The 27,405-nt window shown below is 42.5% G+C and overlaps 1 protein-coding gene across 1 annotated transcript in view; it reads left to right on the forward strand.

Annotated features, from left to right (window-relative positions):
• LOC138293454 (calreticulin-like) overlaps nucleotides 1–8,674 on the forward strand; it is a 114,454-nt gene extending 105,780 nt beyond the window's left edge. Inside the window, exons 8-9 of the mRNA XM_069232683.1 lie at nucleotides 2,950–3,042; nucleotides 7,119–8,674. Of these exons, the coding sequence (XP_069088784.1) occupies nucleotides 2,950–3,042; nucleotides 7,119–7,364 (339 nt within the window). The 3' untranslated portion in view covers nucleotides 7,365–8,674. The remainder of the gene's footprint in view (nucleotides 1–2,949; nucleotides 3,043–7,118) is intronic.
• The last annotated feature ends 18,731 nt before the right edge of the window (nucleotides 8,675–27,405 follow it).

Raw genomic sequence — 27,405 nt, forward strand, 5'->3', positions numbered from 1 at the left:
GAACATCTGGGATAAGCCAGACCCACCACTACAATTTGTCGAACAGAGTTGCAAGTTCCATGTTTCCCTCTCACCTGATGCCACCTGTATTTCGGGAGGGCAGTATCATCTCTTACTTCAATGAGACATGCAGCAAGTCATGAATAATCAGGGTAGGATACATTGTAAGTTCGTAAGTGGTCAAATAATTTCGTCCACTGATTGTGGCGTTATCACAGTGAGTTTATAGTTTTCAGGGGTAGATTTGTCCGCCTCAGAGTCTGTCGCCGACCCACCTGTGCCTGATCCTGATCTTTGTTCAGAACTGTGTTGCCAGGTAAGGCTGCTGCCGTTTTGATTGTTGCCTCCCAGTCATTGTTAGTGTATGTGATAGTTGGCTGTTCCCACGGATCACTTTTACGTAACTTCCGGGGTTTCCTGCTAGGACTATGTAGGCATTTGCTCGGCTTGTGTCTTTTTCCCACCCAGGAAGTCCCAGCCCTGTGCGCCTCCAGGCAGTCCCATACTTTCCGTGGATTTTCACAAAAATATGTATTGCTATCCACCATAAGTTTCAGTTTGGCAGGAAACAGTAGTGAATATTGGATGTCTTCATCTCTCAGAGCTCTCTTCACTTTGGCATACAATGCCTTTTTTTTCCTCAACAGTGGTCGTGTAATGTGGGAACATGTTCACTCTTCCATTCTCAACCAGGTAGGGTCCATCTCTGCGGGCACAGTTCAATAAAATATCCCTGTCATGAAAGTGTAGTCATTTGGCCACCACTGTTCACGGTTGTCTGTCTGTGGCAGGGGGACAGGCGGAGACTCTATGTGCTTGTTCCACTGTGAAGAAAAGGGTAAGTTTATCCGGGGCCACCTCGTCTTGATCCAATTCTCGAGATATGCCACCATGCTTCCTTCTGTCCCCTCAGGCAGTCCCACTATACAAGCATCAGTTAATCTGTTGTGGCCTTCCGCATCTTCGGCGCAGTAGTCTAATATACATACTCAATCAGTCAGTGCCACTACATGTAGCATAAGAGCCTCTTGAGCTGGCCACACATCTTCTAGGCCGTGTTCTGTTTCTTGCACTCTGTCTGCTAGTTTTTGATGTTTGGCAAGCAGCAGTCCCAAGCCCGCTGAGACAGCACCAATATCTTGTTGAAGAGCAGTTTTGGTGTTGACTATTGTGATTGCATAATAGTTGGCATTGTATCTGGTACCACTGGTAGCAGGTCTAAAGGGCCACTGCCTCTGATATCTTTGGAGAAGTGGCAGCTTCATGGGCAGAATGAGTGGGTGGGAGTGGGTGGGAGTAGTCAATGTGGATTTCTTCAGAGCTGCCACCTCAGCTTCCTCAACTGCTTTCATTATGCATAATAGGCTGAAAGTAACTAAGGATTTGTTTCTGGTCCCAGGTTCTTGTTAAATCTGTGGCTGTTTGAATGTTTGTTTCTTTTTGTAACTTTCCTTGCTTTTTCAAATCGCTTTGTGCATGTACCAGTGTAATGTATTTTTCTTTTAGATTTGATCAAATTCTGATGAAGGATACCGCTTAACTATTACTCATTTAAGTAAAGAATGGGACTAGAAAGTGACTGGAAGGTAATGCTTGGATTACTTAGCAGTAATCTTTATTACTCCAATTCCTCCTTCCTCACACCAGTACTTACGACCTTCCCTCTGTGCTCTATTTTCTTCATCATCCTTTGATAGGAGGACTTTTATAACATCGGAAAGAGGCAGTGGGAGGGGGATTTGTAGGTGCTGCCTATATTTCTAGTGGAAATAGAAGACAGCTTGGGATAGCTGATTAGATGTGTAAATGGAACTCATTTACTCATTTAAGTAAGTACTGGAACAAGGAAGGAGGAATTTGGAGTAATGATGTTTACCAGTAAATAACCAAATAATTTGATGAGTTTGATGTTGTAGCACCTGAAGTGGAATCTCGATTAGATGCCGAGTGTTTCTATTTTCATGGGTTCAGTAAGCACAAGTTTGTTTTAGAATGTTGAGTGAGAATCATTTATTAACCTTAGGGTAAGCTGTACTTGAAGCATATTCCGTAGTTGCTGTAAACTACATATTAGTAATATTACTGCATGCAGCTAAGTTCAACTTGTTACTTGTTTGCATACATTTGTTTATTTTACACTTTGGCAAGGAGGCTTTTAGAAAGCTATTTCCAATCAATTCAAAGCTGGTTTGAACTTCAAAATTAATATTAATTTGACAAGTAATTTCATTGGTAAATATAGTGAACTTTTATAAAAGATGAAAGTGAATAATAGTTGATCCTCATTTATGATTAAAGGCAAAGAGATGACAGTAATATTTAAAGTTTAGATGTGAAACAGATATGAGATGGAAAAGAGGTAATGATGAAAAATGAAGAAAGTCACAGAGGAGAAGCTTACTAGTGGGATGGTAATCTGTCTGGTATTTCTCCCCTTCTCTGGGAACTACTGATACCATGGGCAATGATAATTCCGAGTGGGGGTGATTACTTCCAATTATGCATTAGCTGAAATAACATGAGAGCATTCTTGATGCTTTTCCCCATTTTCAGCTGCATTTTCACTGAAAACCTGCTTTGAGGTGAGTGGTCATGGTGAAAAACTCCAGATGCGAAGTGTTCCTGTGGGTCATGTAATTCGCATGTCACAGGTCCCTCCCAATACTGGCCCCACAGGGATTTTGGATTGACTTGTGATGGGCACCAAAGTAGAGAAGACATGGATAGAATCTGCTACAGAATGAAGGAAATTGGGGAAAATGAATACCTAAGACAAGAACAGTAACAATATACTCAAAAAGTGAAATCTACAAATTTCCTTTAGCGATGTTGAAAAATGTAATTATAGGTGTAACTCAGCAATCAACTGTTCTTAATTTAATGTGAACTTTAATTAATAATGAAGTCACTGCTGGAAGCCTATATAATAAGTCTGAAACATTTCAACAGGTGAAATCTGGTACCATCTTTGACAATTTCCTCATTACAAATGATGAAATACTTGCTGAAGAAATTGCAAATGAAACATGGGGTGTGACAACAGTAAGTATGTTGTTAATATTAACCATCAACTCCACCTCTGGTCATTGTTTGGTGATTTATTTGAAATACAGGCTAGCATAAATGTCTGTTAGACTTGTACAGTAGACCATTTTTGTTGTTAATTAGTCTTTGGATTACAGCGGGTCTCTGATATCAATCGCCAAATTTGGAATTCCTTCAAAAAAACCTAAGGCTCAGAAAGCTTCTGACCTCAAAGCTTTATTATGTGTTTATGTTACTCATGAAATAATAGTACATTTGACATACTCAGAGTGACCAGAATGTGTGTAATTTCTGCGTCTTAGGGTTTGTGTTTTTAAGCAAAAAATATCTTCATCCTCAGCCTGCGAGTCCTACTTCCTAAAGTTTCTTCATTTCAAAGTAGAATTTCTTTCAGGAGCACATTACAACTGGTCATGTGTATCCTGAGTCATTTTCAATTATTTTTATTTCTGCTGTGTTTTTCTATTGTCCATCATATCAGACAACTGGCAAAAAATATATATATATTTCTCTTTAAGTACTGCAGGACAGAAACAAAAACATTTGGGATGGGTGTCCATGGGGTTAACCACCTTGCGAGGGTTGGACGCAGGACCAGGCCACAATCAGGCCCTGCAGCCAACCCCATGCCACTCAAAGCCAAAGGCAATGCATGGCAGTAGGGTTAGCTGCCTGCGGTTGGCTGGGCACTCACAGCGTAAGTACGCTTAGTTATGGTAATAATGTCTTACTTTATGTAAAAAAACACCTTAGAAATTGACTGAAAAAACAAAGGTTAAAGTGGAGTTGCATGTGGGTAAGGTTCTAAGATTTTAACTCACGTTATAAAAAATTGGAATTTCACTGAAAAACACAAAGTTTAAATTGGAGCTATATGTAGATCGTGCAATATCAATATTGATGCTTAAACGCCAGAAAAACTCAGAAATAAAACAGTTATACGTACTTGACCAAAGCAATAACATACACCCTCATGATGCACTTCTGATGACCTCACATTTTACATCACTCATGACATGTTAAATCACATCTCTAATGACATCACAGATGGCATCTCAAATCCATGAGTGTTGCTGGTAGAGGCTAGGGGTATACACAGAAATGGAAGTGCTTACGAATGACATGCTAAGTACTGTATTTTGAAATATACAGATCTGGCACTTTGCTTAAGTGCCCCATAAAGTGCAAATACACCACTGATGATCAGTTTTGCAACACTTTCAGAGAGTTTGCCTAAGTTTCTCCCTCTCCTCTGAGCCTTGCTGCTGGTGTTCTTGTGATAATAGTAATCTGTGGTTAAAGGTTTTTTTTTTAAGAGAACATTGTGTTTCATTCTCAATGAATTGTGATTGTGTGCTGTGTGCAACATAATTTTGAATGGAGTTAGAGTAATTAGAAAATATGATGGAAACTGTTGCCATAAGGTAGTTGAAGGTTTTTTGTGGGCTTCTCCCCAGTTGGAACCCTTCTCTGGTCACCCATCATCAATTTCTTTCAACTTTTTTAGAACAAAATAAATGTTGTCAAAATTACATTTCAAATCATCTTTCTGACTATAAACGGGAACTATGTGTATAAAAATGTATATAAAGCAGTAAAAAACACTATGCAGAGAAAATTCTAGCAGCAGATAATTTAGATAGAGAAGTCTTTATTATTGTAAAAAGTATGTGATTTCCTGCATTCACACAAACAAAACGTTTAGGCTTGGATCTATTTGAAAACCTTTTGACCTTTTTCCAGCAAAAAATAGATAAAATCAGTCAAACCTTTAACTTGACAGAGACTATTGACAGTGGAGGCTACATCCAGCAGTTGACTCTGGTCTCTACGTTAACAGATTTTGAAATGTTACAGTATTACCCAGTCCCAACATTGATACTGATAGTTAAAACTGGTTGCTGCTGGACCATTTTCCAGGCTCTTGCACTAGGGGACTGACTTGCTAACATAATTGTCAGCTAACTTGTGTAATCAGTCAACTAGTTCTGCCGTTTGCCCATAATCATGGAAAGAAGCCCCAATACTTCCCATTTTGAAAAAATCAACTGCGGACTCTGAGCAACTTTCAGTTTTAGGCCAGTGTCTCGACTCCCTTTCCGGGTAAAAATACTGGAGAAAAAAATCAGTAAATAATTGAAAAGATATACCGAAACTAATAATTTACTGGATAAATCCCGAGACGGCTTTAGGTCTGTGCACTGCACAGAGACAGCTCTAGTAACAGTACTAGATGATATATGAACTCTCCTTGGTAAAGGTCATTGTGCACGACTGCTATTATTAGATTTCAGTGCTGCTTTTAACATGGTCTATCACCCCACTCTGCATTCAGACTAAAACTTTGGGAGTACTTGGAAAGCCCAAGACTGGCTTACCTCATTCTAATTCAAACACAAACGGTGAAGATATCCTCCTTATCTTCAAACAATATGTTTTGCCATGTGGAATTCTCCAAGGCTGTATCTTAAGTCACACTTTATTTATCCTGTATAGCTCACTGCTGCTAACACTGATATGGAGATATGAGCTCTCTCTGATGAATTATGCAGGTGTCTCCCCAATCATAGTGTCAGTAGTAGGGAAGATGCATTGGATGTGTACCAACGTATTAAAACCGAACAGGTGGAAAACAGAATTGTTATGCTTTGGCTCTCTATCTGTTACACAGTCACCTCACTCGTTGCCAATGGTGCTGGGAGTTGGCCTGGTGCCAGCAGCATTACCATAGATATTAAACTTAGTATGAATAAGCAAGAAAATCTGGTTTCAGCCTCTTGTTTTCTGCATGTGAGATTATTGTGCGAAGTGCTCCCCCTTACTTCCTAGGCCTTTATCTTATCACTGCTGGTCTGTTGTAATAGCCTTTAGCTAGTACTTCCAGCCAGAACAATGACAAAGGCTTTAAATTGTACAAAACGGAGTGTTTCATAGGAATTTGAAGACATGGCTGCTTCAACACATACAGATTAGTTCCAATTATCTAGCCCCAGGATTCACTTGTAGGGTAACAAGTGTACTTTATAATTATATGTCTCCATCATTATCATCAACATCATCAACATTATTTGATAAGTATGGGAAAAGGGTCGACTTAAAGCTAATACTTCCTTACATTGATTTAGGCACCCTTCCACCTGAACCAATGCTCTACTTATTTTATCTGGTTTTGTGCTGGACTCATCAACACACAAAATAATAAAATCCTTTCAGACTCTTAGGATAGCCACAATAAATAGGGATGGAAACATTTACGGATAATACATTTTACTGCTCGTTACTGGCATGTTAGTTGGTCTTTTGGAAATACCGGTTAGAGATTACTCTTCCGTGGGTCTGTGGAAAGAGATCTATCCTCTTATTGCAGGAAACTTCACAAGTTAAGATGTAGTGGTATTTGTGGCATGACCGGGGGAGCATATCTGGGAGGGTGTGGTTATTTGTGTCACAGTTCATTTTAATATATAACATTTTAAAAGGTTTTAGGGGCCTCTCAGTGGTCAGCTGGTCTACAAACATGTAAAATGTAAATTAGCACTTGTATAGCGCACTACTCACCCGTTAGGGTCTCAAGGCGCTGTACTCATACCGCTATGGAACCCCTCCTCGCTTTTTCCCTGTGAGGCGCCCACTCCTGAGCACCCCCAGGGTGAAGCCAGGCATCCAAGCGCTGTTGGGGCCGTTGTGGAGATTAAGCAAGCTATTGCCCAGAGTTGCAGAGTGGGACCCATGAATTAGATACATGAAGCAAACATTACTTGCAGATAAGTTTCATGATATAAATCATGTTAAATTGTATTAATTACTTTAAAGAAAGCAATCTATTTCCAGTGAAAGGAAGTTAATATAGGGTAATCAGGCTGTAGGGAACTTTTGCTTTGTTTCTTTACCTTAGTGGTCAGTTATTAACCTCATACCTTTAAATGCAGATGTGACAGCAGAACTGATTTCATGCAAGCAAATGTATATTAATGAAACTGATAGAATGCAGGTCTTAGTTTTACAGACTATGCAACTTCCTTTGTGTATGTGTGATATGTCACCTAACCATCAATATCTAATATGATTATTAGGAGGCAGAAAAAAAGATGAAGGAATTACAGGAAGAGGAGGAAAAGAAAAAACAGGATGATAAGGATGAAAAGTCTACGGCTGAAGACAAAGTAGCTGTGGAGGAGGAGGAGGAGGAGGAGGTAGAGGCTGATGAAGAAGACGATGAAGAAAAGGAACCAGATGAGGATGAAGATGTGGAAGAAGAGGAAGAGGAGGAACTAGAAGAAACAGAAAAAACAGAATCCTCGCCTAAGGATGAATTGTAACTGGAAAAAAAAAAGTAGTACTTCCCAATCCTGGGCCTCTAGTTGTGAGTATATTCACAAAGCTGTCTTAAGATTCAACAATGAATCCAAGCAATAGTCCAGGATCCTGTGACATTCAGCAAATGGATCACGGGATTAGGATGGAATTGGGAATACGGTGTCATGCTGTTAACAGTTTAATTTAAGACAGATTTGTGAACACAACCCTTTTGTTTTTTTATTCACCGTAAGATCTACCTTAATTTAACTTTAAACGTTTTTATTTATTTATAATTTAAAATCAATCTCCGGATATTTTGTCTGTCTTTTAATATAATTAGGCACTATTACCGAAAAAACTAAATGTGAAAATACAAAGGACTTATTGAGAAAACCTTGCTGCCTGTGTACTTAGTAAATACATTTATTTGCTGCCATAATTTCTACAGTTATTTCCGTCCTTAGTATACAATTGTTTTTCATTTATTATGGTGTCTGTTGTTTCAAGAGTGGATATGTGACCTGATTAGTTGTGTGTTTCCACAGAACATATGGTAGACAGTGTAAGTGGCCGCTAGATCATACACTGTATTTCACTGTTTTGATATCATGCCTAGTGAATACATTTATCTGGAGCTCGGAAGCTTACCCTCTTTGAAATAGTTTGTTTGAACTGTGAAAAATTGTCTGCTATACAACTACAAAAAAGATATTATGAATAGTTGATTTTGTCTTTTTATATATATATTTTTTGTACAATACGTGTAGGGCATGGTAGGTGTCATGCAGAATGTCTGGAAAGGGATGACTGTGTATAGTCTTAAATAAAAAAAGAATAAATCATGCCTTGTCAGTTTTTATTTTCATATAGAAATTTCTGTTATATTAATCTTTTTTGTGTAATTCATACACAACTGCCCCTTCTTCGAAGACAAGCAGCATGTTTCTGTCAGTTCTAAAAAAGGAATCTGAATCTGGAGAAACGGACAAAGGCACCTGAACAAAATGGGTTTAAAATCATATATTATTATTATTATGGACACATACCTCTTCAGCCCGGCAGAGGACTGTGGGTGCTTTATGAGAGGGGCTTTAATTTGTACCATTTATGGAAGCGAGGGTCTTGGCTACAGATCAATGTTCATCGCAGACAGGACAATCAAAGGACAGACTGGAAGTTAATTAAGGTCATTCTTTGAGAAATTACTCAGAAAGTGTTCTTGAGCATTGTTGTCCAAGACGGCACCATAAGGGCTAGAAACAAAAAAATATGTATACCTTGTTGAAAGTGAATATGGTCCAATAAAATATATTATTGAGAGGAACTAGACCAAAATTCACATTTCCAAATTTATTACTATTGTTTAAAGGTCAACTTCTTTATTATTATTGTAGTGGTGCTTAACTGACCGACCTGAGTAAACAATGATTATTCTCTCCTAGCTTGTATTTTACAACGATCTTATGGAGGATGTTGGCTCATTTTGATGTTATCTCAGTGCATGGATGGAAACCTTGTATCGCGGTTCTGTTCAAATATGTATGTGTATATTTATGTATCAATGTCCTATGTGTACAGTGGGGGGGCGGACGTATTCAGAAGGCCACTGGGCACTGTAGAAGGTGTGGGCATGTCCAGCCTTATATTTCTTTTGATAATTTATTTATAAGGTGACATGTATAGGGTAACCATCAATTACCCTTAGAGGTCAACACAAATCTTTGGACTCAGATAGGAATGAGATGGTCAACAACAATGAGATTCAAATGTATAAATATCACTTTTATTTTGAAGTCAGTAATTTATACGCTCCATCACCCATGTGGCCAAGAATCTCCACATCAGTTTAAGAAAGTTCAAACATTTATTGCCCTTTAGATTAACAATGCTAAGATCTCGTAAACCAAACGCAAGAAAAAATTATATAAGTACAGGAATAATACAGGCTGACCAAATCTTTTAAAGAATCTTAGTCTAATCAGAATACTTATCATTAGGCATTCAAGAACCACCATGCAAAATAACAATAATAACAGATGAATGATAGAGACAGAATATATTTAATATCATAGATTAATTTGTTTACATTCAATTTATATGAAACAGTCAAATTTAGATTCTGACATCCTTAACTATTACTCTTATTCTATAAGCATGTTTGGGCATCATACACAAAGAAAAGAAGACAATAACTAATTTGGAAAACATCTAACTATGGCGCTAACCAAAAATAGTGGCTCGGTTTTCTAAAAGAGAAAACATAAAAATCTGCAAGAAAGACAAATGCACATTTTAGTTATACCTCTCCTAAATGGATCAGAAAACAGCGATGTTGATGTCAGTGGAGCATCTTCTGGTCTTCTTCATTGGCAGCGACAATACAGGGAACAGTTCAGATATGTTTAGCCTTAATGCATCTGAACCGTCAATGGCAGAAAGCTAACAACACATCATTACTCTAGCTTAGAAAGTAGAATTCTGAGATCAAAGCCACTAGTTTGCTATATTAAAGTCCTGGAAAGCAACTAGCTATGTTTCTATTTGTCAGTCTATGGGGTGGTTTGGGTCAGAAACAATAAACATTAGTCCACGTTCTCAAAGTATCTTTTCTTCATTTTCTGCATTCATGATTTGCTCATCTTCTCCCACTGCAGTCACCAGTTTCTACAGTAGAATACAATTGTTGCAGGCTATTCATGAAAACTATTACACTATTGTTCTTGGGTACATACTATCTCGCAGGAAGACAAACAAATATTACAACATAAGAACATAACTTTTCCCCGGTGATCAAGTCACGCAGGATGCTTAGAAAAACATTTTTCACAGCTGTTAACAATTTAAACATTGCCTTTGTATTTTACTAAAATGAGACCTTTATAAAACCAATGCTAAAGCGTGAAGAATAAAACATTTCATAATATTTAAACTCTTGTTCATTTTAGTACATATTAGTATTCGTTTTCAGTACATTTAGTTATAAATACACAAAATACATTTCATTAGCCAGTTATTTATTATTATTGTCGAACTAGATTATGACTGGCACCAGAGTGGTCATGTTTTCCAAAATGCATGTTTTCATTTAAACATTTAAACACGTTATTTCATTAACATTTTAGTATCACAATTTTATTAATAATATTTGCGCTCCATCTTCGCCTCATGTGAATCATAGCCCTTCCCTACACACAACTAAGTTAGTAAATAGCATACTACACTCAGCAGCTACATATGTGGTAAGTGTGGTATAATTATTTAAATAGTCTGCAATAAACTTAACAACCTGTCATGGATGCCCACACCTTTTCAAAAGATTACCTTTTCTAAATTTGCAGTGTTAACTTCCAACAGCCTTGCTATGAGTGTGCTGGTAGAATCAGGTAAAAAGCCCATGGAAACAAAATGATCTTGTGGCAACCAGAGATGTGGGAGCAGGTTACATGAAATCCAAGTGTCCCTGCTGTAGTCGTAATGTAGCGGCAAGTAAGCTACAAGTTTGTGTTGGAAGCCCTAGGAAACCGGATGATTGTAATTTCCATTTTCTGTGCCATCAGTATATCCATTCTTAATCAGCGAAAATGTTGTTGGTTCCTGCGAGTCTGCTAGACAGGGACTGCAGGAGTCTCTTCAAATAACCTCTGGTGTTCGACTTAAAAAGGTAGCGTAGACACCACTTCATTCTTACAATGTTTCTGAAGTGGGCTGCCGACGTTGCTTTCTGTTATTTGTGAAGGTGCTTTGTTTCTTCTTTTTTGTGTGCTGCAGAAATTGTAGTAGTAGCAAGTCTCAGGTTCCACGCTGCAAAACTCGGAAACATGTGTGTGACGGGCTGAATGCATCTCGCCCGCACAGGAATGGGACTTGTGCTGACTCTGCCTCTGCTAACCCCGACTCTCCTGACCTCGTTCCCCGTGATTGGCTGAATATCTTTCCTTCGCGGGTCAATTTGAGGACAAATACGGCAGCGCCAGTAATTGAGGGCGCGTTAGGGGAAAGTGGAGAAGGAGACCTAGCAGACGCCGAAGACACTCGAGGACGAGAAGAAGACGAGCTGACTAACCTGGAGAGGGTGAGAGACCAGTGGCCGGATTTGGGGACGTACAGAACCAGGAGGAACCCCGTCAACGACCTCGGACGCTACAGCAACAAATCCTGGGGAGACAACACTCTCATTCCCGCCACGCTTCTGGAGAAGCGTGGCTCTACCAGGTGCGTGGGGCCGGTGGAGTGAAAGAAGCGGGAGGGAAAGGAAGGGAAAAGAAGGGGAAAGAAGGGGGAAGTGGGGGGAGGAGGAGATCGGGCACTTGTTTTTGCACCTAATATAGTTTGTTTGCACCACTCATCGTTACGCCGTAGCACCTTCTCACAAACCGGAATAGTTGCAATAATACACAAGAGTCCCAGGCAGTGAGCACGTATCTTGATGAAGAGCTGATACAGGAGAAAGTCAGGAGAACTGGGGGTACGGGAACAAGAGGAGAAGAATAGGAAGAAGAGGCTTCCTAGGCAGTAAAGAACGACAGGAATCAAAGACGGGGACGGAAAGCAGAGACACTCGAAGAACAGGTGAAGGAAGAAAAGAGAAGGGGAATCAGATCAGAAAAGAGGAGGCGGAAAACAGAGAGCAGGAAACTGGAAAATACAAGACGGAAAAGGGAAGACAGGAAAGGGCTAGACGACAGAAAACGCACGACAGTACTTACCATGGTGTTTTTCTGTCTCTCCACATGCGTTTTCCTGGGGAACCTGTGAGACGATAGAAGTCAAGGAGAAGACTGAGAAGCAGGAACCCTCCAACAACCCCGCAGAGACCAGAAGGAAGAGAATTGGGACAGAACCAAAATGCAGGAACAGAGAACAGAGAAAGAGAGAGATTGTACCAAGCCTATTTGAAAATAAAAACCAAATAAGTCCACGATAACTGACTCCTGAGCATTCACTATACCCCGAGAGCGTCACACTGTGCTTTTCCACACACTAATCACTAACAGGTTTTATTTACCAAGGTTTTTGTTGGTGAAAAACTCCAGGTAAGTTCAAACTTTGCAAGTCTGATTTTCCTGCAAAACAGTATTTGCACTTGGATTACCCCTCTCCTTGGAATTATGGCATTTACAGTGAGGGTGGACTACAGTAATACTGTTGCTTGTCTAAAAAATGGGTACTATAATGTATTATGTTTAGGTGAACAAGAGTTATGGGCTAACAGGCTCAATGGGACTTGAAAGACTAACACTTGTTAACACTTGAAACTTCCAACTTCTGAACCAAGCAAGCAAAGAGGCAAGCCTTCTGCCCTGCTGCAACGTACAATGATCCTCTTCATGCTGACCCGGGCACTCAGTCCACCTGCTTGGCTTTCTAGAAAAATCTGAAAGTTTCTCTGATCCACAGTTTCCAATTGTAACTGGTTCTGCTGTTACCCTTGTGCAGCTGGGTATAACATGTATGTGCCCATGTGTATCTGTTCTGTCCCACTCTTCCTTCTCTGAGTCTTATTTCATTTACTCCTGTGTTTTACATACTGGTTAATTGTAAAGACCAGATCCTATGGACTGTCATAGTTCACATCTTACACTCATATTCACACCCATAAGTGACATGCTTGGTGGACTTACCATTGTTCAACTAAGCTCACTGAGCTTTTGCTTGTGCTATATAACAATATACTGACTTCCAGCCTCTTGGGCAATAGCTTCAATTGCCCTTTCATTTTTGACCCAGGTCAGGTTTTGTGATAGCCAGCATGCCATCTCACAAAGACTACATTTTCCAGATCCCTTGATCTTGTGGCATCTACCAATACTGAATTACAGCTTCCAGTAAAACGTTTTGTATTTGACTTACATTTCGGATCCATACCTGGTTTTGTGGCAGTCTTTATGTTTTTAGTGTCAAAAGCTTCCAATTTCTAGAATTCCCTGTTCTTTTCTTTGTCTCTGTTCTTGGAGGTCAAGGATGGTGGAAAGATTTGGTACATCTATAGCTGGTAGTTCCTAGCGTGATCACATATGAGGAATGTGCTCATCAGAGAGCTCTGTTAAGCCTCTGTTTCATTCAGCCAGACATTGGTCATTGTAGCAGTGGTCCTGTTTGACTGACTCTTTTTTGTCAAAATTACTGATCCCTGACTTATTCAGCTCCTGAATGAGAGGGTCAGGGCTCGCCCCGCCTACTCAACTGGCAGCTTTGTAAGTAATGCGGATGGTAATTGCTATTGGCAGTTTCCATCTACATAACATTTATTGCCCTCAGTACTTGACTGCCTTTCCTTTCTTTCCTCCTCACAGACACGAATGTCAGGACAAGCAGCCAGGCACATTCCACTGATGCACAAGTGCTAGTGCGCATGTACTAACTCTTATTTATTTTCTTAATTTCATCAGGCCGGGCTGACCTAGTGCCAACTCTTGCTTGTAATTATTGGGGTCTCAAGAGACCACCTTCTAATGATGAGCAACCCCTTAAAATTTTGAAGCCCTGTGCGTTTAGGGCATGAGTCCATTATTTCCCAGGGCTGCTTGTCATTCACAGGCTGCAAGCAAGCACCCACCCTTTTCCAACTCGTCATAGGGCGTGGTGGGGTCAACAAGCAGAGAGGGCCCCACCCGGTGGGGTCAACAAGCAGAGAGGGCCCCACCCACCCTGTAACGAGTTGGGACTACCTGGGTTTCTAAAAGCTTGCTCACTCAAATCAGTCACACACACTAACAGCTAAGGTTATTCAGTCTTTTTGTTTCTTGTTATTTCAGTCTCTATAAATCAGTGAGGTTTAATTTCGAAAGATGCGGTCTATGTTCACATGTTTACTTTTTTGGTCACATTTAAATTACACTCGGCGTCATATTTAATCAAAGTTTTTAGCAAGCAAAAAGGTCCGCAAAGCACTGGAACACCCTTTCCGAGTCACAGATTAAAATTGTGCATGCGCTCTTTGTCTTTTTACAATGCTGCACTTAGTGTTCACTGTTATCCTAGTTTATGGGCCACTTAAAGAAAGGGCTCTCATGATAGTCTCACAAAGCACAGGAACATCCCTTTCCCGTTACGCGTCACAGACAAAATGGTTACGCGCTTCTCTGCCCCTCTCACTAACCGCATGGATGTTAGTTCTATTTCTGAGGCGGTAATGAACATTTTGATGCATTGGCTTATATTTTTAATTTGCTACATTTATATTCAACAGGTGTTGTTTTCATTTGAGCACTGCGCTATGTGCAGGAACATGCGCATTTCTTTGAAAATTAAATGTTCAATGTGCTCTTTGCTAACTTTTTTTATCGTGCAATGCTTAAGATCCAGGTGATATCGCATTTCAGCGAGCTTTTAAAAGTAAGTTTCTCAGAACACTTGTTGCCATTTTTTGAGACAACACAATTAGTGAATCAAATTCTTTCAATGATTCCAACCAGAGCTCTTTTGTGGGTGTTGTTTCATTTATATGGGACACATGAGTATTTCTTGAGTCAGCCTTTGCAACATTTTACAATTTAGACAGACATTTCGGCTAATTTTATATTTTAACTGTGATATAGTCAGATTGGTATGATGCTTGTGCTACGGGTTGACTAACAACTTGACGACATTGAGTAACATATTACTTCCTGTTTTTGTACAGTGCATACCCTGAGCTCATGTATTTCCAGACACTCTCAGATGTGCTAATGAGTTCATTCATTAGCACAAATTAAAGTGCCTTGAAATACATGAGCTCAGGATGTGCTCTGTACAAAAACAGGAAGTATTATGTTACTCACTGTCGCCAAATTGTGTTAAAGTGCTTTGCTTGGCAAACCAGAATTGCAACCCCATTTTTGGATTTATCACGGGAATAGAACTGGAAATAGTGACTATATAAACCAGGTTTTACCCCCACCAAACCTCCCTGAGAAACGCCAAGCTCACTTGTGTGGTTAAATTCATGTGGTCTTATGCCGCACCACTTTCAAATCTGACCGGCCGTCGCTGTGCTAATCACTGTTCCTCTGAGATCCTGTGTGAACCTTGGCTCATGGACGTAACTGACAAACTAGGTGATATTTCTTGTCTACTGTGAGTATTGTCTTAATGTTACTTTTATAACATCATCAAAGATATCTGCTCCACTGACCCTGCCTTTGCATGTATCCTGTATACATGTGGGTATTTGCTGTCAGTATCTGTAACAGGAAATGTGAATGAGGAACTTAGTGTGCTTCAGCCCTAACATGTGGAGGGCTTTACCTCACATTCGCTTTATTGTTAATGCTGTTATATGTATTTCTTGCACATGCTGGGTGTCAATTATTCTTAAGGCTGAATTGACTCATGAGTGCTGTTCCTTCTGAGCGTTGACTTTCTTGTTACATTGGGCAGAACTTTCTCATTGGATACCTAGTCTTCTCTGACTCCCCGTGTGATCTTGGGCTGCCCTGTTACCAATATTATCTTCACTTTGTCTGCCTTACATTGCCAGACCCGTTCATGCAACCTTGTGGAAAGGAATGTAGTAGCCCTGAATCTGCTGCACTGAAATAATAAACTTATAGTTCAAATATTGAAGACGATTTTAGTGGGTGTCTTTCCCAGTGCTGTCATGACCCTCAATCCTCCCCTTCCTAGATGTATCCATTAAATGGAACCTGACCATATAGCATATTGACAGTACTTGTCAATTGACAAATGGCCACTTATCTAAAACATAAAGTCAAATCATAAGGGTTCTGTTTGAACATGGTACCATAAAAAGGTTTTCAACTCATAAGCCGTCACCTAGAGTCTTGTTCCTCATCTCCTCTAGCTTCAAACATTCTGTCTTGGGTGCATCAGTAAACCATTTAGCAGCTTTAAGAATGTAAATATGTTCTTTTCTCAGGATACACATTTACCTTATCAGGTAAGGTCTAAATGCAACTTTAACAGAGATATAGTTTGCTTCCTCCTCTAACACCCACAAGAGCATGTTTTGTATGTCACAGATTTTGTCTTCAACAAGATCACTAAACTAATTTCTCCAGAGTATTGCTATGTAAGATTCACTTTTTGAGAGATGCAAGTGTATCCTGGGGTGAAAGAACATGTAAAGGCACCTGAGGGGATGGGGAATACAAACATTCACATTGAAATGGCCAATAGGAATGAACAAAGATAACCAAATTCATAGTAAATGAGCTCTAAGATCCGACTTAGAGCCTGATTTAGAATTTGGTGGATGGGTTACTCCGTCACAAACGTGACGGTTATCCCGTCCGCCGTATTACAATTTCCATAGAATAAAATGCAATCGTAACACAGCAAACAGGATATCCGTCACGTTTGTGATGAAGTAACCTCATCTGTCAAACTCTAAATCAGGCCGTTACTGTCAAAGAATTTAATATGAAGCAAATCGACTTGCAGTGACCCTACCCACTCCCACAACAAACTAAATCATGACCCTAACTATGTCATCTGTCAAAAAGGTATACTGGACACCGACCTGCTCTTCTACACACAGGGTATCACTAGCTCGGACCTCGCTGACTGTCCAAGGATGCCTGTGAGTGGTGTATGAATGTTTAGAAATGCTGCCACATCAATAAAATGATTATGTGAATGCATTTCCATCACAAATTAATAAAAGGCAACAGCTGATGCAAAGGTGAGGTGTAACAAAAGCAGCAGGGAGGAAGAGCTGATGGTAGTTACTGCAATGTTGTATCACATTAGAACCAACTGAAAGTATTTGAAATTGGTACTTGAATATATGCTCTGAGTATGGACGATGTAGCACATGGGCAAATAGTAGCTGTTGTTTGGAATATACAATAAAGTACAGGAGTACTCTTATGATGATTCCGGAAGCCAAAGAGCCAATGCTGAAGCAATTCTGTAGAGTTCAAATGGTTGGTGGACTGTAGCAGACACAAGGCTGTGGCTCTAGCCACGTTGCTATAATTTATCTTGTCCTGACCTTGGGCTGGTTTAGCTGTTCTCAAAGGATGTGCTGGAATACTACGTGCGTCAATATAGAAGAAGCCAGATGATGTCTCCCTACCTTCTGTGCATTCAGAAAGGTCTCCTTGATATTTCCTATCTGAACTGGCTTTTCAACTGAAGGTAAGGCAGCACCAGAAACTTTTTGGTTTCCACATGCTTGTAAATCAGACAAGAAAGAGCAAATATCCATTAAAATCACCAACTTCTCTTTTCCAGCCCCCTGGGAATGTAGACCCAACAGAAGTGATGATAGTTTCCATTCTACACCAAACCCACAATCAATCCCAATCTACTATTGTGGGGATTTGTGGTATCCTTAGAGAACAAGGGGTGAGAGAAAGAAACAGGGAACTGGATGTCACCACACAGCTGGTTACACAGCTGTGTTTTAATCTGCTCTGTAGGAGTGGTGATATCTGAAAAGTAAAGAAGATCATTAGCATTACAATTCTTTGAGCATTCAAGTTGTACCATTACATGTTGCTTATGATATACATCTTAATGCTCTTTGCATTTCCGCCCTACATTATAATTTGAAACTTAATTTTCTCTGCTTAAACTTGATGCAGTAAGGGGGCGGAGCTTGCCGCCAACAAAGATGGCCATGCTCTGAGAGAGCTCCATTGCCTGCCGCTGAGTGAGTAGACCCCCATAATCTGGCAACATCCTGACAGAAGGGACACAGGGCGAGCCCTGAGTCCTGAGACCCTGGAAGTAGAAGAGCAACCATAGGCCCGACAATTAGAGTGCTGAGGGCGGCATAAACAGCGCCGACCGATTGGTGCGATCGTACACACAATGGTGAACAAAGCGAGACGGACCGGTGGCGGCAACGGAGGTAGGAGATGAATGCTAAATAGGTGAGACGCTTGAAGCAGTGGGGCCCCCATCGCCGCCTCCTGCCTTTCCCTGCCACTCCCGATATGCAGACAGCAGGACAGGTCCTAGAGGTCCCAGAGAAATGCCATCGGCTATGGAGACAGACGCAGGCTATACTGGAGAGACCAGCAGAGCTGAAAACAGACCTGAAGGAGGAGACAGCGGTGCAGTGAGTGCCACCCACCGCAGCCTGACCCCTGTGGACTCCCGTGCACGGACCCCAAAGAGAGAAAAGGGGAGCGGTAAGAAACCGGAGGCACACGGCCAAAGAAAGAAAAATAGGGAAGGCCCAGGGACAAGAACACAGCAGACATGCGCTGAGCCTGGCAGGGGCCTAAGTCTGACCCAATGCAGCCAAGAAGGGCAAGTCCATAGCGGAGAGCGAGAGTTGCCGACAGAGACCTCCTGAGAGCTTGCCCGGAGAGGACCACACAAGGTGAGGAATAGGATGCTGAGATCTCCTAAGCAGTCACAAACACACAGCCTGGACAGGTATACATTAAGAATGGAGGTGGCGAAGGCCCCCCTCCAAGGAGGGGGGGCATATCCCTCAATGAAGATCTGAACCTGGAGGGGAGCCTTCCCTGGGCACGATCATGGCAGCCGGAGGGGAGCTTTCGCTGGTCACGATCATGGTAGCCATCCAGGAACCAACGCTAGATGCAGTTCAGATTGATGTCAACCTCCTCAGAGCAGATATGGGCAAGATCTCCACGAAAGTAGCTGTGGCAGAAATGCACATAGATGGCATACTGGCAACAACAAAACACTTGGAGGAGCAGGTCCAGTTGCTCACCAGAAATAATTCAATAATGGAAGCCAAGCTGGAAGACCAGCAGGGGAGATCCAGGAGGAACAGTGTGAGAGTGATGGGTGTTTTCCAGAGGTCACAAGCACGGACCTATTTGTGGAGGATTTGGTCCTGAATAAACTCAAACTGAAGCACCTGTATAACTTCTTTTTTATGGCACGGGCACACAGGGTACCTGACCCCCCCACCGAAACCAGGGGCTCCACTGCGCACAATAGTCACCAGGATCTAGACAGAGATGCCATACTGCAGGCAGCCAGAACTTTTGGGGACCTGAAGCAAGACAACGCTGCCATTCGGTTCTTTCTTGATTCCACCCTCCCAAGTGCAACACCAACGAAAGAACTTTGAGGAAGTTAAAAAAGACTTGAGGGCCAAGGAACTAGATACATTATGTTATTCCCAGCCACACAGTGGAGGCAGAGGGTAAGACTTGGTACTTTGGCGCCCATGAAGAGACGTGGGACTGGCTGGAGGGCTGGAGACCATCAGGAAATAGACAGCGAGATGGAGGGAGGGCCCGACCCACCTGTGGCATGGCAACAACTCAGTCCAGACCAGGAGGGAAGAATGGAAAGGGCTCAACGCAAGAGGAGCACTGAGAGCATTCAGACTGTGTTGATACTGGGGCGTTTGGAATCCCTCACGCAGAGTCAACGAGGAATAGTCAGGTTTGCTTTGCTGTACAGCAACCAGGGACACAACAATTAGCCGACGCAAAGGGGGGAGATTCTGGGCGTTCACTTAAATAAACTCCGCTGAGCAACACCATACAGGCGACAACCCCTTCCCCTCGGTGAGGTATAGTTAATTTAGGGCGACAGGCGCTCTCTCTGCAAGTTGGGGAGGGTGGGCAGTTCTGAGCTCACGAAGTAGAGTAGCTGGGAGGGGGGAGTTGGGGAAGCTAGTGTTCTTATGTAAGCACCTAGGTATGGGTATGTTCTTAGAGCCACATTTTTGGGCAGCTTGGGTTCACACAGCACGGTGAAGAGGGATCAAGATCATTGTCAGGGATCGGGAGGATACACGGGGGCAAAGGTGTCGGGCCCCACTACAGAATCATTGTTGACAAATGGGTTGTCCAGTCCACAACCTGACCATATGGTCCTGGAACGTAAATGGTCTTGGGAGCAGGATCAAGGGCACCATGGTTCTGCAGCACATAAAGCACTATGCTCCAGACACCACCCTGCTCCAGGAGACACATATCCGAGGCGACTACTACAAGGCACTTGACAGATTTGGCGACACATTTAGAGCATACACAGGGTACACCACGGACTGTAGGGGAGTAGGCATACTTGTTAAGAAAACAGTACCCTTTATCACACATCGGATGTGGCATGATCATACTTGCCGCTATGTGGCCATATCGGGGACTTGGGAGGGTACCACACTCAACCTGTGCTCAGTATGTCTTCCCGCCCCCCCGTCTGCAGGCAGCAGCACTCATGGAGATGGGAGATATACTACTGAATCTACCCCCAGGGATCCTTATTTTAGGCGGCAACCTAAATCTGACTATGGAGATGGATAGATCCGGGACCTCAGGGGAGGGAGGAGGCAAGAGAATACTCTCCCAGTTTGCCGCGACACTGGGCTTGACTGATCTCTGGAGGGAGGGGAACCCTTACACGAGACAATACACATACTTCTCAACGGCACATGGGAGCTTCTCCCGACTGGACTACATTTTTACTCTATGCGCTTGTTTATAGCCCCGGTTCCGCAATGCGACTATCCACGCGAGAGGAATCTCCAACCATTCCGGGTCGAGGTCAGACTGATGGGTCCACGGCGAGACTATATGTTACCGGGCCATCTGGACTCTGGGGTTGAGGGACTCGGGGGCCAAAGAAAGCCTTCGGGAGGGGGCAGCCCTCTACTTCACAGAAAATCGGGGCTCAGTGCCATCAGCGGGAACGTTGTTGGAAGCCTTCAAGACAGTACTGAGGAGGCAGGCACAGGCATTACTGGGGGTGGGAAAGAAGGAGACACAATTAAAATGCACAGCCATAGAGGTAGATATCGTTGGGCTGGAGGAGACCACTCTAGCCTCAGGGGACCCAGAAGCTTGAGAGAAACTGCGACCAAGACAGATGGAGCTGAGATCCCTGGCAGAATACCACACCAGGCAGTAAGCAATAGCGGCTCATCGTCAGCTCTATAAGGTGGGTGACAAAGTCGGCAAATTACAAGCATGGCTGGAGCGGAGGGACAGAGAACGCGCGTGGTTGCTAAGGGTAGAAATCTCTGAGTGGGTCATGCAGGCAACTAGTGCAGCCATAGCAGAGACCTTTGCAGACTATTACGAGAGCCTGTACGCATCCAAGACAGACATGGCCATTGAGGACTGCAGGGACTTCCTCAGAGATATTCAACTGCAGGAGCTGCAGAAAGACGATAAGAGACAAATTGGAATGCAAGATGATGGAGGAAGAGGTGACCCTTCCACTGCAGGACTTATAGACGGGGAAGGCTGCGGGCCTGTATGGGATTCCAGTCGAACTGTATAAAGGAATGGCCACTGTGATTGCCGGTCCACTGCTAGAGATGTTTAAGGAAGCCAGGGACAAGGGTTGCCCACCAGCAGACCAAAGAGCAGCAACGATTACAGTTATCCATAAGGAGGAGAAACCTCCGGAGGCTTGCAGTTCATACCGGCCGATCTCTTTACTAAACATGAAGGCTAAGGTACTAGCCAAGGTGTTAGCCAATAGGTTGCGCAGGGTAAAAGGATACCTGATACATCCAGATCAGACAGGCTTCATGCCGGACAGGATCCCCGGACTCAACCTTCGACGTCTGTTTGGTGTGTTGCACCTTCCCACAGGGTCTCATGCGGAACAGGTGGCTCTGATGGCGTTAGATGCCAAAATGGCATTTAACTCTGTGGAATGGAATTATATGTTTGCAGTCCTGGAGTGACTGGGGTTCGGGCCTCATTTTTGTGCTTGGACTAAGCTACTATACGCCTTTCCCATGGCATGTGTGAGGGTCAATAGAGTGGTGTCACGAGAATCCGAGCTATGGAGGGGCATCCGTCAGGGTTTTCCACTGTCCCACCTGCTCTTTGCTCTAGCGCTAGAGCCATTGGCAGCATCGATCCACCAGGATCCCTTGATGAAGGGAATACAAGTTCCAGGTGGCTGAGAGGAGCGTATATCACTATACCCGGATGATATTCTCCACTACGTTTCAAGGCCCTCGCTGACGATAGGCAGGCTTATGCAAATATTCAGAATATTTGGCGACCACTCGGGATATAGGATACATTTGTCAAAATCAGTGGTGTTTACCTTTTGGGGGAGAGGCCCTGCCTCCCACAAGATTGCAGGGCCACAGTTGTGACTGAGGGCTTTCGCTACCTGGGAATAAATGTAACTAGAGACCCCAGGGACTTTCTGGGGAAAAATCTGAACACCCAGCTAGAATTACTTAAGGGGGTTGTGACTCACTTGCACAATCTCCCCCTGCCCCTGATGGGGAAGGCTGCTCTATATAAGATGATGAGTCTGCTGTGCCTCCTCCACGTCATGTAAAACACACCATACAGCATTCCACGAGAGGTCTTTGGCATGATAGATTTGGAGGTACAGAGACTGTTGTGGGGGTGGGGAGCACCAAGGATTGCACTGGCCAAACTGCAGAGGGGACTATACGAAGGGGGGGGCTTGGCGGTACCGGACATTCAGAAATACTATTGGGCATCCCACCTTCTCAAAGTCAATGACTGGGTGTTTGGGAATCAGCAAGACCCGGCATATAGACTGGAAAGACATCTGATGAGAAGGGGGGGACCCTAAGCCCTACTTCACAACACTCGACGGGAGCGAGCCTTGCTGCACCACACGAGGGCAGTGATACGTGCCTGGAAAGATGCAACTAAACACATGGGGTGGACAGGAAAACTCACTGACCTCTCCCCGTTTTGGCACAGCGTCGAATTGGCAGAGGTACAAGGCCCACAAGGATTCAGGAGTGGAAGATGATAGACATAGAGTGCTTGGGAGATGTGTGAAGGGGCAAGCATTTGCCAGTTTTGAGACGCTTAGGGAGGAATATGCATTGGCACCCACTGAACACTTTTGGTACATGCAACATGGACATGCGTTGAGAAGACACATCAGAGGGGGATCACCTGCCAGACTCTTCCCCTATGGGAGATATAATCGTACTTGAGCCACTTCCTAGGGGGGGAATTTCTGTAATTTATAAAAAACTGATCAATTACTCCCCCGACCTGCTGAGCAACTTGAGGGAGAAATGGGAGGTTGATCTGGGTCCCCTGGAGGAAGATGAGTGGGGAGAAGCCCTCGGCAGCGCCAAGGAGCTAGCCATCAGGGCCAGATTCCGACTGGTACAATTAAAAATCCTACATAGAGCATATTACTCTTGTACATTGCTATTTAAAATTGGCAGGGCAGAGAATTTGTTCTGCCTGAGAAACTGCGACAAAGACGGCACATATATACATATACTTTGAGAGTGTCCCAAAATAAGAAAATACTGGGTCGGGTAATTAGACAAATGTCTTGCATCACTGCACTTGACATTCAGTTGGACTCTAAGTGGCTTATCCTGGGAATATCAGGCGAACACACCTGGCCAAGATTTACAGAAATTTGCTGAGACTAGCAGCCGGAGTGGCTAAACGTAACATTGCAAGAGAATTGGGGGACACAGTCATCCCTCAAATATTAGACTGGCAACACGATCCGGACTGGTGTCGGTGAACTGAGAAGGATATATATAATGGCAGGGGTAGCCCCAGGAAATGGGAAAAAATATGGGGGTCATGGGCAACGGCTCGGGGCTTGGGTCTAGACTGTGACCAAGAGGAGGGCTGGTACTGAGGTAAGGAAAGCAGTCTTTCGTCCAGACAGTGAGATGGCTGTAAAAGCGCCATGAAGGACTCAATGGCAAATTCCCTAATAGGTTGCAAGAAGTTATGTAACTTGTGTATGTACCCTCTATGCCTTAGTGTATACGACAGTGTGAACCCTGTTTATGGTTTGAAAAACAATAAAAATAATGTATGTAAATAAATACATTTGATGCAGTAAGTGTAAATTAGGGTTGCTAATTGTCACTTACTAAAGCAAGATGTCTTCAATATGAGGAAACAATTGTTTGTGTTTGATTAACTAGCAAGACTGTCAAGTAGCTAACTAACATGAAAAGCATTTGCTAGAATTTCATCTGATGTTTCAAACCCTGGTCATACTTAGTAACATTGATGGAAGTAAACCATACAACAATGATTCTGTGTTCAGATTTTTATATTGAAGTTTCCAAATAGTTCATAACCTGCGCTGCAACGCCCGTGGGAAATAAACAGATCAATAGAAATCATGATCATAAAGGATGACTCTTGGTGAAAACAAACATGTGCTGTAGATTTCATAATCCTAATGGATGACTCCTTGTGAAAACAAACAAGTGTTAAAGAGTTTGTAATCCTAAAGGATGACTCCTGGTGAAAGCAACAAGTGCAATCCCATATTCTTTCAAGATAATTCTCTGCTTCCAAGAGTTGTTTGTCAGCTTCACAGAGGACAAGTCTTGGCTGCAGAAACTACGTATCAGGATTGCCTAGTGAAGGCTCTGTGGACCATGAGGAACTTTCAAGAGTACTGCTATCATTGACAAGTCTCAAACTAGTCAGGTGGGCTCATGGGACAGATAGTCCTTCTTGTCTTTACACACGTTTCATAAAATGGATCCTTCTGAGATGTGATGATTCTTTCCAGACAGTGCCCATGTTCTTCACACACTTTCATCCTCTTCTTCTTCTGAAGACAAGCATGTTTGTGAGCCTCATAGTAGCCTGTCATGAGGGACCTAAAAAGGATACTCTGGACCATGAGAAACTTATACTCTATGCTTCTAAGAATGCCGCATCCATCCACTGTGAAAGTCCTGCAGGCTCCTGGAACATGTAGTCTGTCTTGTCTTTACTCAGGTGTTTCGCTAAACAAATCGACGTGAGGTGACTGTGCAGGCAGCATTCACACCTTACAAATACTTTCATAACGTTCTGCTTCTGAAACAGAAAGGTTTGTGAGACCTGAGGGTCCAGCATCCAATATTAAGTGTGTCCTGTGCCCTATCCTGACATCACCTTTCTCATAGTTACATGTTAATCTGCAAGATCAGTTCCATCGGACCTGTTAAGGTTTCAGAACGAGCAATTTGATATTTCATCTACTCGCAATGTTATGTTTCAGAGGAGAATTATCTCATTTTTGTTACCCAAAAATCTTGTTTTTTCTGATTGAAAAATTAAAATGCAATACTGCTTATTTTGCATTCATTGGTATTTATTTAGTATTTTCATGGTGCGGCAGGGTGCATGGAATGTGTGGACCTTTTGCACCGGTCCAGCACACAATTGTCTTACTTAGAACCTCTTTAACTTTGAATTTTAAGGAGCAGACGAGGATGACAAGGTGCACAGCATATGGGTGCCACCTGGAAAGAGGCTTCACATCTCTGATGGATGCATTAATCTAAACACATGAATGATGGAAAATACAAAAACGTCTATGGAGTCACAAGGCTTACAAGACTTGCAAAAGGTGGCGGCCATCTTGAATGCTCAGAGTATACGTTTCTTGCTTCCCATAATGTCCTTGCTAGGCAGTCCTAACACACAGGTGCTGTAGCCAGGACTTTGTTGTCTGGAATTGGGGGAGTATTCTGGCACAACATTTGTGTTAAATCAAATAGACTTTGCACTTAATAATTATTTCAGGGATCATTCATTAAGAATTGTGAAATCTTACGTTGCATTGGTTAGTTTTCATAAGAAATCACCAAGTGAGGATTACAAATCGTTTATTGCATTTGCTTTGTTTGTAAGAGCATAATTACCGTTGTTTCTGGTATCTTTGGAAAAGGTCCACTGAATTACTGCTCCCCTTCTACGAAGACTTTCACCCAAATGCATATTGTGTAGACGTTGCTCTCCCCGTTCACTGTAGGACACCCTTTGGGTGTTATCTGGAATGGGTGTGAGCAGTCAGACACAGGCCCCATCTCCTTTGTCACCAAGGTAGGAAATACCTGATAGGAAGACTGCAGGCAGAAAACAAAGCATGGTGGGATAAAACAACTGTCCTGACTAAATGGCTAAATCTCATTGATAATATAGGAAACCTACAAAAATATCTTAGACCAAGAATGGCAGTCCATGTGACGCATGATATCGGCAATGTACAGCAAAAGCTTAAATGAATCACCAAATCCATAAAAAATCAAACCTGTTTTTTAAATATTATCTGCACAGCTCGTGTTGCTTTGTTCAACATTAATGTTAAAAATGATTAACAATTAATGCATCCAATATACATGTATTAGTTACATTGTCTTTTCAAAAAAGGACTAGGGTATCCATGATGTCTAGCTGCAGATTCTGTGAGTATGTGGAGGATATGACTTCTACTTTTTCGGGAAGTGTCTGGGCCAGCATGCTGCAAAAAAAGTAACGTTGTTTGTGGGCTCTGAAACGATTCTAGATAGCTTCCCATACTATCCAGGATTACATCCAAGATAAATTGCATCAGATTGACTAGTAGCATCAGCCCAGAGCAATAGTAAGAGTCTAGACAGCAGCCCTAACCGAAAGGTAAGATTTAAAAGAAAGTAATGTTGATGCTTTGTGATCGAGTATGTGTGTGAGTGCATGTCCTTTTTGTGCTTAGACACATTTGTGTGTGTGTGTGTGTGTGTGTCTGTGTATGCATGTGAACGTGCTTGTGAATATGTGTGCATATGTGCAAATTGTGTAAGTGTTATGCCCACTGTTCACCCTTGTAAAATACATTCCATGGCATAATGATGGTAATTCTTAGCAATATGTGGGCATCCAGGGGATGAAAACCATTGCCCATCCCTGGCAAAATTCTGGCCCTCACATAATGGTGGTAATTCTTTTCAAACTGTGGGCCTCTATGAAGAGATTTTACACAATGGTTATAATACCTAGGAGGAGTCCATTGATTGATGACTGTTGTCCACCATGGCAAAATGATGGCCCTGGCACAACAGAAGTAGTTCTTGGCAACTTAGGGGTATTCATGGAGAAAGTTCATTTCCCACCAGTGGTAAAATGCAGGCCCTCACATAATAGTGGGACATCCATGGCATGACACTCACAGTTGGTAAAATATTGGGCCCGTAACAAAGGTTGTCATTCCTGGAAACTTAGGCATCCACTGCGATTATTTACCCCGGTCTATTGCTGGCCCTTGCATAAAGGTGATATTTGATTTCCAATTGTGGGCACCCGTAGCATGTTACCGAAACCTAGTAAAATGCCGGTCCTGTCACAATGGCAGTAACTCCTGGTAAATAGTGCCATGGCATGATGGTCGTTCTTAACATATCGTGTGCCTCCAATGCACAGT

The sequence above is a fragment of the Pleurodeles waltl genome, chromosome 4_2 (assembly GCF_031143425.1).
Source record: "Pleurodeles waltl isolate 20211129_DDA chromosome 4_2, aPleWal1.hap1.20221129, whole genome shotgun sequence".
Lineage (NCBI taxonomy): Eukaryota > Metazoa > Chordata > Amphibia > Caudata > Salamandridae > Pleurodeles > Pleurodeles waltl.